Source organism: Trematomus bernacchii, unplaced genomic scaffold (assembly GCF_902827165.1).
Source record: "Trematomus bernacchii unplaced genomic scaffold, fTreBer1.1, whole genome shotgun sequence".
NCBI lineage: Eukaryota > Metazoa > Chordata > Actinopteri > Perciformes > Nototheniidae > Trematomus > Trematomus bernacchii.
This window is the reverse complement of record NW_022987469.1, coordinates 1,127,903-1,139,912: the sequence shown is the minus strand read 5'-3', so window position 1 is coordinate 1,139,912 and position 12,010 is coordinate 1,127,903. Positions and strand designations below refer to the sequence as shown.

At 44.5% G+C, this 12,010-nt stretch overlaps 1 protein-coding gene across 1 annotated transcript in view; it reads left to right on the top strand.

Moving 5' to 3' along the window:
* The window catches only part of LOC117493577 (copine-8-like), a 66,059-nt gene that overhangs the window by 21,339 nt on the left and 32,710 nt on the right, over positions 1–12,010 (top strand). Inside the window, exon 2 of the mRNA XM_034144209.1 lies at positions 10,424–10,464. Within this exon, the coding sequence (XP_034000100.1) occupies positions 10,424–10,464 (41 nt within the window). The remainder of the gene's footprint in view (positions 1–10,423; positions 10,465–12,010) is intronic.

Below are 12,010 nucleotides of genomic sequence, written 5' to 3'. Positions count from 1 at the left end.
GGCTCCACCTTACAGAGCAGCTTTGAGATGAATCTCAGTGTGTGTGAGACAGGCAGTCAGACAGTGTGAAAGGAAGCGGGGGGTTTCCTCTGTCTGATAGGAGTTTAAGCCAGCCTTCAGTCTGCATTGATTACCGCTGCCACAGGACTGTTACATGAGACAAATACATGACATCTGCTCTCCAGGTAGCAAAGCACCTAATAACCCAATCTCTAGCTCACTGTTGATGAAATGAACCGAGTGGCTGTGAGGTAGAACTGTTGTCTTTCAATCAAAAGGTTGTGTGTTCCATCCAGCAGTCCTCATGTCTATGTTTTCTTGGGCAAGATACTTTTAACCCAATCTCCTTGAGCAGGTAGAATCTTTTATGGCAGCATCTACCTCTATATGAGTGGTGTCAATGGTGAATTGTAAATGTAAAAGCGCTTTGAGGGGTCACAGAGACTTGATAAAGCTCCATAAAATGCAGACCATTTATTATTTACCATTCAACATTCATTTATGGTATAGGTTCAACATTCAACTGCACCACAATGATACATTTGTGAGCACAATTGTTGAAACTGACACTTAAATTGCAAAGCCCAAATCTACACAACTATAAGAACATTCTCGGACCCACACCTATTGCAAAACACCACACACATTCAATCTATCTTGGTTGGTGATTGGCTAATGGTTACACAACCCAAAAAACCATTGTGACATCACAAAGTGACCAAAATCTGATCAGCTCATTTGAGACCGGTTTTTATATTGATGGATCACAAAAAGAGAGGGGGCATTTTTGCATAATAGGTGAACTTTAAATATAAATTCTGTTATAATTTGGTACAATTAAAATAAAAAAAACTTGATGTCAGTTGTCTTTCATATTAAGTTCCTATGGACCAATGATCATACAGGGCCATCAGGTGTACAGACAGACACTGACAGGATCTTATAGTCATATTTCACCCAAAGATGCAGCAGGTGTTTTTGCCTCAACAGAAGCAGTAAAGTAGGAAACAAAAAGCATCCAAACTTTCGAAATAAAAACTATTTTGCACATTATAGATTTTTCAGTGGGGATAAAGGAGTCCGGTGTTCAACTAGATTAAAGGTTGAGTGAAACCCATAAGGTGTTCTCCATAAATGCAGCGAGGGTTTAAAGGCCTCTGCACTGTGACTGCTGCTCAGCGGGGCCCAGGTCTGATACTGAAAAGTGACGTTGCTGCTGTTTGACAGTGAAATGCAGGCAGGTCAGTGAGCACAGGGAGCCAGGACTCCTCAGTGGGAGAATGTCAATCACAGCAGGGGAGGGCTCTGATTGGATGCCCAGCTTCCCTCATATCTTGTCCTGAAGGTCTCATGCATAAGGACACATTACAAGCAGAAACCTTTGTCAGCTAAATTAGATTAGTGTCTAACAGAAGTTAAGCTTCAAAGAAAAAAGCATCACCAATCAAAACCCTTCAAAAGAACAGCCTTATGCACATCTGATGATTTTAGGTAAAAATGTCAAGCTTGTTGTTGGTTTATAGAGTGCCACAGTGACGCGTCCTAAAACCCGGAAGTAAACTCCTTCCAGTTCCTTCGACAAAAAAGCAATGCAATTTCTCCATAGGATTTTGGAAAATAGCTCGAAATAAGGTCTGTGGTTGACACACATTTAAGAGACGGATCACGTTTTGTTCAGCCGGATAATATCCACATGTCTACCCTACTTTTATAATTTTCTAATCATAAATCTAGTCGCCAGAAGCAAAATGCTAACGTTATGCTATAAACGAACTACAGCCGAGTACTGCAGGGTCGCACGACTTCAACGTCACGCCAACTTAAGATCCATATTCAAAAATACAGATTCAAAATGGTACGAGTTGAAGCGTTTGTTTGAACAGTTTGCAGGAGGCAGGCAGGTACTTGCTTTCAAGCAGAACAGGGCAAACAAACTTAGCGGGAGTGTTTTACGTGTTCGGTGTAATGACATACTGTTGTGCACCGACAGAAATGCTAGAGAGATGCATGTTATTTACGTTTGCTTTCTCTCATTCCAGGCTTCCTGATTATTTTCACCTGTGTCTCCTGTGCTCATCAATGTCAGCCCCGCCCCTGATTGGTCCCACCTGTGTCTAGTTACCCTGTGCTTATATTCCCCTGTCTCCCAAGTGTTCTTTGTCAGTTCGTATTGTCTCTTGCTATGGTCAGGTCTATGCTCTTTGTACTCTTGTAAAGTTTGATTCCTCACTACGTGAGCGCTTTCATTTTGTTCCTCTATTTTTGTCATCTCGGTTAGAGATTTGATAGTTACCTTTTTTGTTGTTCATTGCTGTATTTTGGAAAATAAAGTATCTTACTAATACTTTACCTCTGTCTCCCGGGTCGTGCAATTGGGTCCTACATCCTAAGTGTCTGAGTTCGTAACAGAACGAACTGACCATTATGGACCCAGCCGACCCAAGAACGCTTCACGCAGCGCTGTCAGCACAGGGCGTGAAGATCTTTCATCACGAGGAACAGCTGGGCCTAGTCAACCAGGAAATGCAAGAACTAAGAGAACGCCAGGCCGGGATTCAGGAAGCATTATCCACACAGATGCAACAACTGGCTGTCCAAATGAATCATTTTTTCACTCACCAACAGACTGCTCCTCCGGTGACGTCATCCACAACTGAGAGGTTGCCTGTCAATGCTCCAGCTGATTTCCCAAGTCAGGCTGTTTCTTCCCCTTTACGGCTGGCTCTTCCGGAGAGATTTTCCGGAGATTCTTCTAATTGCAGAGCCTTTTTGGTACAGTGCGATCTGCATTTTCAACACAACCCAGGAGCCTTTTCATCGGACCATGGTAAAGTGGCGTTTATTGTGTCTCATTTAACGGGAAGAGCTGCAGCCTGGGCTACTGCAGAATGGTCAAGAGAAACTGAACTATGTTACTCATTGACCGATTTCATAGAGACGATGAGTCGTATTTTTGACCACTCATCGCCTGCTACAGAGGCCAGCAGAAAACTTTTTCATATACGCCAGCTCAACCGCCAGGTGGTTGATTACGCCATCGAGTTTCGCACAGCAGCAGCGGACAGCGGATGGAATGTTCCGGCTCTTCGTGACGCCTTCATGACGGGACTTTCGGAACCGATAAAAGACCAGCTGGCTCCACTGGAGACACCCCGGGATCTGGAATCTCTCATCGCCGTGGCCATCCGGATCGATAACCGTCTTCGGGAAAGAGAGAGGGAGCGTCGACGCAACCGAGACGTTATTCCCAGCTCCCAGAATGCATCTTGGTGGGTCGCGCCGCCAGCCGAGGATGTCCAGCCCATGTTACCACACCGTCAGAGGATTACACTTCCGAATGACTCCGGGGAACCCATGCAGCTGGGCAGAACCAGGCTTTCTCTGGAGGAGAGGCAGCGCCGTCTACGGGAGGGTTGTTGTTTCTACTGCGGCCAGTCGGATCATCAACTCGCTTCATGCCCGGGAAAAGATCGTGCTCACCAGTCAAAAGGAGGGCGCTGGTGAGCAAGTTTCCCGCAGACTTTCCTCCTCGACCTGTTACGCAGGTAAACATTTGTATTAACAATCAAACCATTGACCAGGGTGTGTTAATAGACTCAGGGGCTGACGAAAGTCTTATGGACTGGGGCGTAGTAAATCAGCTAGAAATAAAGACTGTTCCGCTATCTCATCCTATTAATGCCAGTGCCTTAGACGGCCGCTTGTTGTTCACAGTCACCCATTGCACTGAGCCCATTCAGATTACTGTGAATAAGGACCATACCGAGAGCATGCAATTCCATATTTTTGAGTCGGCTCAGCACCCGATTATTTTGGGGTTTCCATGGCTAAAGATCCACAATCCTCACATTGACTGGCGTTCAGGGAAAATTAAGGAATGGGGAGAGGATTGTATGGGCAGGTGTAAACTTTCACAACCTGTTAATGCACCAACAGACTCTCGTAAAATCATTATAGATCACCCCGACTATCCTGATCTACAGAAGGTACCTTCCTGTTACCATGATTTAAAGGAAGCCTTTAACAAATCCAAAGCATGTCGCTACCTCCTCACCGAGATTTTGACTGTCCCATTGATCTCTTACCGGGAGCCCCCATTCCCAAGGGGAAACTTTATTCGATTTCGAGACCTGAGAGAGCAGCAATGGACGAATACATTTCCTCTTCACTCAAATCAGGAATTATCCGTCCTTCATCTTCTCCAGCCGGAGCGGGATTTTTCTTTGTGGGAAAGAAAGACGGGTCTCTGAGACCTTGCATAGACTACAGTCCACTAAATGACATTACGGTGAAGAACCGCTATCCTCTGCCACTCATGACATCTGCCTTTGAACTACTTCAAACTGCCAAAATATTCACCAAGTTAGATTTAAGAAATGCATATCACTTGGTTAGAATAAGAAAAGGGGATGAGTGGAAGACAGGATTCAACACTCAGAGTGGTCACTATGAGTATCTAGTAATGCCCTTTGGACTATGCAATGCACCGGCTGTGTTTCAAGCTCTTGTGAATGAGGTTTTACGGGAATTTTTGAATATTTCAGTGTTTGTGTATCTGGATGATATTCTGATTTTCTCCCCAGACACTAAGTCTCATGTTAACCATGTCCGTCAGGTTTTGCAGAAACTGCTAGAGAATCAGTTATATGTCAAGGCAGAGAAGTGTGAGTTCCACACAAAAGAGGTATCCTTCTTAGGATACATAATCTCACCTAATCATATGCAAATGCATCCGGCTAAAATCAGTGCAGTATCCCAGTGGCCTACACCAGACTCCAGGAAGAAGGTCCAACAGTTTCTAGGGTTTGCAAACTTCTATAGGAAGTTTATTAGGAATTTCAGTTCTGTTGCTGCCCCTCTACATGTTCTGACTTCTCCTAAGGTTCCTTTCAAGTGGACTCCCCAGGCGGACTTCGCTTTCCAACGTCTCAGAGAGAGATTCACATCAGCCCCCATACTCACCATTCCAGATCCCCAGCGCCAGTTTATGGTCGAGGTTGATGCTTCCAATGAGGGAATTGGAGGAGTACTGTCTCAACGTTCTGCAGAAGACAACAAGATGCATCCATGTGCTTACCTGTCGCGGAAACTGACAACGGCAGAGCGGAATTACGACGTGGGGAACAAGGAACTGTTAGCTGTAAAAGCTGCCCTCGAGGAATGGAGACACTGGTTAGAGGGTGCAGAGCAGCCGTTTTTAGTCTGGACAGATCACAAGAATCTGGAATATATAAGAAAGGCTAAGCGTCTCAACTCCCGTCAGGCCAGGTGGACACTATTCTTTAGTAGGTTCAATTTCACCCTCTCTTTTCGTCCCGGGTCTCAGAATCAAAAACCCGATGCTTTGTCTCGTCTTTATGATCCGGAACCACTTGCGGTAGAGCCCAAGACCATCCTTCCACTTAACCGTGTGATCGGAGCCTTTTCCTGGCAAGTGGAGTCGGACGTAAAAAAGGCGAATGTCAAGAATCCAGCACCTAGCGAGTGTCCCAACAATCTGCTGTTTGTTCCTGAGGCTCTTCACTCCAAGGTCATCCACTGGGCTCACTCATCTGTGCTTTCGTGCCATCCGGGGGTAACAAGGACAATGTTCAGGATACAACAACGTTTCTGGTGGCCAGCCATGAAGAAAGATGTGGCAGAGTACGTAGCGGCTTGTCCGGTGTGTGCGTGTAATAAGACCTCATCACAAGTCAAGATGGGCTTGCTCCAGCCCCTGCCGATTCCCCAACGTCCTTGGTCACACATTTCAATGGATTTTGTGACAGGATTTCCTTCATCCAGAGGCAAGACTACGGTCCTAACAGTGGTGGATCGATTTTCAAAGATGGCTCACTTCATCCCATTGACCAAGCTTCCCTCTGCCAAAGTCACCGCAGAGGTCATGATGAATCACATATTCAGGATCCATGGATTCCCTGATGACATTGTTTCCGACAGGGGTCCACAATTCATTTCCGTTTTCTGGAAGGAGTTTTGTCGACTCATAGGTGCCACCGTCAGCTTGTCATCAGGATATCATCCTCAGTCAAATGGACAGTCGGAGCGTCTGAACCAGGAACTAGAGACTACGCTACGTTGTCTCGTCTCCCGGAACCAGACTACCTGGAGTGACCACCTCACATGGGTCGAGTTTGCCCACAATACTCTTCCTACGGCAGCCACAGGTCTCTCTCCATTCCATTGTGTCAATGGTTTCCAGCCTCCATTTTTCCCTAACAACGAGGAAGAGGTGAGGGTTCCATCGGCTCATGCCATGATCAGACGTTGTCGACGAGTTTGGGCTGGTGCTCGCCAGGCTCTTCTCCGAAGTTCAGCTCGGATGAAGGCTGTTGCAGACGTCCATCGCAGGGTCGCTCCCTCCTACAGACCAGGCCAAAATGTTTGGCTTTCCACTAAGGACTTACCACTCCATGTCGCCTCAAAGAAACTGGCTCCGAGATTTGTGGGTCCTTTCCCGGTGTCCAGAGTCATCAACCCGGTGTCTGTACGCTTGCAACTCCCCAGAACTATGAGAGTACATCCGACGTTTCACGTCGGTAAAATCAAGCCGGTGTGCGAGAGCACACTTGTTCCCGCCTCCAAGCCCCCTCCACCGCCCGAGTTCTTTGAAGGGGGTGAGGTTTACAAGGTCCGTAAGCTACTGGAGGTCCGTAATAGGGGGAGGGGGAAGCAATTCCTGGTAGACTGGAAGGGTTACGGTCCTGAGGCTAGAAGCTGGGTAGCTGCGTCATTTATCGTAGACAAGACGCTTATCCACGATTTTTACAATCAGCCTGGGCCATCAGGAGTTGGCCCTAGAGGGGGGGGTACTGTTGTGCACCGACAGAAATGCTAGAGAGATGCATGTTATTTACGTTTGCTTTCTCTCATTCCAGGCTTCCTGATTATTTTCACCTGTGTCTCCTGTGCTCATCAATGTCAGCCCCGCCCCGGATTGGTCCCACCTGTGTCTAGTTACCCTGTGCTTATATTCCCCTGTCTCCCAAGTGTTCTTTGTCAGTTCGTATTGTCTCTTGCTATGGTCAGGTCTATGCTCTTTGTACTCTTGTAAAGTTTGATTCCTCACTACGTGAGCGCTTTCATTTTGTTCCTCTATTTTTGTCATCTCGGTTAGAGATTTGATAGTTACCTTTTTTGTTGTTCATTGCTGTATTTTGGAAAATAAAGTATCTTACTAATACTTTACCTCTGTCTCCCGGGTCGTGCAATTGGTTCCTACATCCTAAGTGTCTGAGTTCGTAACACATACAACGTCCTCCACAACTTCTGTAGTCCTATTCAGCTACTTGTTAACAACCATCGTTTTTCAGACATGTAAACTCTTCAGAAATCACCAGTGGGGTCAATGCTGATGTATTTAATGTCGTAGAACAAAACGTGATCTGTCTCTTCAATGTCTCAACCACAGACCTTATTTCCAGCTATTTTTCAAAATCCTATGGAGAAATTGTATTGCTTTTTGTCGAAGGAACCGGAAGTGGTAAAATGCTAACTTACTTCCGGGTTTTAGGACGCGTCACTGTGGCACTCTATTGCTTCTTTTTTTTTAAAAATGTATTTGGGATTTAAAGGAAACCCTAAAAATCCCTTCTCCCAAAGAATTGGTGAAATGATTAAAGTATGAAAAACTGGAATCTTGGCCTCAATATTCAACGGATCCATTTGTTTATTTTATACATAATAAAGTATTTATATTGAATTTTTTAATATTTTTAATATCACACATCATGTTTTAAACATGTCCAAACATGAGATTATGCATTAAAAAGGCAGCAGAGCCTCAGGAAATGTCTCCGTTACCCTGCAGACACACAGTGTGTAGCAGCCAGCAGTCTGAGGCTCACAGGAATACTCTCCTCTGTAAGGCTATTTATAACAGCAACATGGCACCAATAAACTGATATGTTGTGTTTATATGGATTAAAACTAATTAACTGAAAGATATGGATACATTGATATTCTTTAAACGAACAATGTTACAAACAGGCAGAGAGATCCTGAGCACCCAATAACAAACACACATTCTTGGAGGCCATTTTTTTACTCAGATTCTACACATTACACATCTCTTTTATATAGAATTCACCAAATAATCTTTATAAATTAGCCAACTCGAACTTGTTGGACCATGTAGTTGAAGTGGCTACACCTTTTTATACTGGAGATGATGTTTTGTGGAAGCTGTTCAAAAGTCCCAGTCCCAATGCAGCTACATGCTACTCCTCTAGCTTCTGTAATGCAATATAATTAGTCCTATTTATTTTTTCTGCAAATCTACTGTTAAACTAGTCAAAAAACAAAGTCAAACAATTGATTTTTAAGCAGGCAAACAATCACAGCTCCCATAAAATGATTTAAGTATGTTTATGTCATTGTAGCATGTCCTCTTCTCACTCTTCATATTCACCAATTTATATTCTCTCAGGATTATCCTTTTTTTAAAGTAAGAAGTGTGCTATTGTTAGAGCAATGATTGGAGATGCAGTTTGGCCAGCCTGTGTCTGTCCTGTGAGACATTGTGTTCATTAAAGACTGCAGAAATACTGAATAAAAAAACATTAAATTAAAGTGTACCATACCTAAAAATAGAAAATGAAATCCTGTTAAGCAAGGTCTCTTTGACTCTGATTTGTCTATTTTTTAGAGTGAGATGAAAAATGTACAACACGGTTGACCCGATGGCAGTTATAGTGTTAAAAACACAGTAAATCCTGTATGATATGCATGTGGGGGGGAGCCATATGGCCGTGTTTTAGCAATACAACTGTTGCTCTGTTGGGAGGGGAGGGCTTCTGTTCTCAGGTCGCTGCATGAATATGAATATGAATATATTGCATGTCGACACGAGCAGGGCATGAACATATGAGGATGCTCACTAGGGGCCCCCCGCGGTGGCCCCTCGTCACCTTGACAGCTCGGAGCCCTCTGGAGATCAGCCTGTCAGTCACTGCTCAGCTTCAGATCTGTGTTTGTGATCACTCACCGCTCACTAATGTGTCAAGTTGTGACGAGAAACTGGGTCGTTATCCTGGCACTGATTTGATGTGTGTTTGCAATGATGCTCTTTGTGTTTGTGTGTGTATGATTCTCCCTTGATGGGGCAACAAAATGACTCAATGATGTTTCTACTTTCATATTATTGGCAAGGATATAACAGTTTGAACCTTGACTTATGTTATTCCCCTTTATCTTTCTGTTGGCAGTTGAGAAATTCCAATGCCTCCAATACGTGATGACAAAATATAAAATGACACACACCACTGACTGACTGACGGACGTTTTTATTACAGTTTTTTTGTATTGAATTTGAAAGGTATCATTGATCATAACTGATGGATACAACAGCTAAAACTACAAAATGAAGGCTGGATTTGTGCTTAATTATATTTTAAAGGGGCCCTATTATTAAAGAGAACCAGGAAAAACGCTAAAATACTATGTATTCTTATTCTTATTGTTTGGGTTTTTTCCTCTCCTGTAGTGTGTTCTTTAGGTTTTTGTGCATGCAAATGGTCTGTAAAGGCAAAGATCTCTGTGTTCTCCCCTGATGAACCTGAAAATGAGCATAGTATAGCCGCTTTCACACCAACTACTTTGCTGTACTTAGTGCCCAGCACTTAGTGCCAGCACTTAGTACCCCCATGGAACTAAGTACAGATCGCGTTCACACCAGAATAAGTTCCCTGAGGGAAGATTATGCAAATGAAGCCGGAGACGTAACTTTTTCTTCTTCTGCTTTGGGTTTACTGGCAGGCCGCAAACCACTTCACGGCGTATACTGCCACCGGAAGTCCCCGGCCGGAAGTCCCCGGAGTTGGGGACTGGCTTCAGTAGAAGCTGCTGGGACTCCCAGCAGCTAATGCTAATAATGCTAATGCCAGCAAATACAATGGCGGCTTCACAAAACTTTTCAGAGTTTTACGGGGCGTGGTTTGCAATTCGCCCAGCCAATCGAAATTGGTACTTTTTTCTCCCCAGGATAGTACCACCTCTCTAGCAGGCACTAAAAATGGGGGTAAAAGTTCTCGGAACTAAGTACTCCTTTTGGTGTGAACGCAAAATTCCAGGCACTATCGGAACTAAACGGGAAAAGTACGGGTAAAAGTACTCCGGTGTGAACGCGCCTATTGTCCTCTTTTAAGGAAAGGACCACATTCAAGTTTGATACAATACTCACATTAACTTTAAAATGTCCTTGATCACTGTAATTCCTTTTCATTTCCGTACTGGCCACATAGAGATCCCTTTCAGTGACGCCTTCTGAGACATTTAATCAACAGCTGGTTGACGTGCCTGTCATTTTTCCACGACATGGTGATGGTGCATCGCAACGATTTGGAATGACTGACACTGTATATTAAATATGACTGTATGAGGTCTCTTTAATGAGTCTTTAACAGCTTCTTTCCTTTTATTGCAGAAACCTGTTGGACATGGACACCTTCTCTAAGTCAGATCCAGGTAATTTTCTCATTTATTCTTTAATCAAATTCAACTTTCATGTCTTTAATTTCAGCTCAACAGTGATTTGAAATCCCCAATACCATTTACAGAAGTTCAATTTCATGCAGTGATTATTAAATCTCCTCTTCATGCACCTTATCAGTGCACAGCAAGCATCAGTGAGCAGTAACACAGCGAGAGCATCACACACACCATACAGCAGCCCATTGATGAAAAGCTCTGTCCCAGGGGTCAACTGGCAGACTTTCAATCTAGTTTGTTATTAGAGCAACTACCTACTGCAGGATGATTGACACATAGCTTTGTTTGCCACATAGCAGGAGGTACAGTATGAACAGCAGTGAGCGGTGGACAGTTACTGTGATTACTGCTGCTAAGAAGGACAGAAAGAACACTGCAAAAACGGAAACATTGACTTTAATGAAATGTATTACGTCAACAAATAACTGTATTAGGTTAGTAGAAAGCAATAATCTTAAATTGAACCTAATATGTGTTATTTAAACTTGATATTTCAGCTTTCAACTAACATAATAGAGTTATGTGAAATCTGTTGACATAATACATTTCATTAAAGTCAATGATGCCTTTCGGGCTCAACTCCGCTCAAACATTCCAGCGCCTGATGGATTCGGTGCTGCGGGACTTGCCGTTTGTGTTTGTCTACCTGGATGACATACTTGTCGCCAGCACTTCGGAAGAAGAACACCTGTCCCACCTCCGCGCCCTTTTTACGAGGCTCAGCCAACACGGGTTAATAATCAACTCTTCCTTGGGCACCGCGTCACCAAGGGCAGGGCGGCATCCCTGCCGGCGAAAGGTTGAAGGTGTCGCGGCTTTCCCTCGCCCGCACATGGCCCGGTTGCTCAGTGTGTTCCTCGGGATGGTGACCTTTTACCACCGTTTCATCGCCCGGGCCGCCCACGTTATGCAGCTGCTGTACGAGGCATTGAAGTGTAAGGCCCCCATCCAGGAGATCAGCTGGAAGACGGAGGCTTTCAAGGAGGTCAAGACCACGCTGGCTCAGGCGGCCCTGTTGGCGCATCCGTCAGCCTCTTCCCTTACTACTAATAATGGGTGGAGGGCGCCTGGCAACCACTCGCCTTATTCAGCTGACACCTCGTCATCGGGGCTGTCCAGTTGGGCCTCGACCAGTGGCGAGCCGTGAGCTTTATACCTAGGCCCTCTGACCCCCACCCCTTCCCTCGAAAAAAAGAAAAAAAAATAGTTATTACGTCACAGCGGAATATCAAAACAACGGCCCAGGGTGCAAAACGCATCAACGACAGCGACCCTCTACCACACAAAACAACACCTGTGAACCCAATTTGTGTTCTTTGACATTGAAAAGGATATTGCATTGTGTTTGTTACTTTCGTTGCAGTTGTATGTCTTAAGTGTAATTTGGCATGCTTTTATTTTGAAGGCGAGTTCACGCTGTTGACAGGAAGTTGTTGTTGCTATGGAAACAAGAAAAGTTTCACAGCGGGCGGAACTTGTCATAAAGTCCGCGATAATAAAACCCACCCATTTAGAGGGAAGA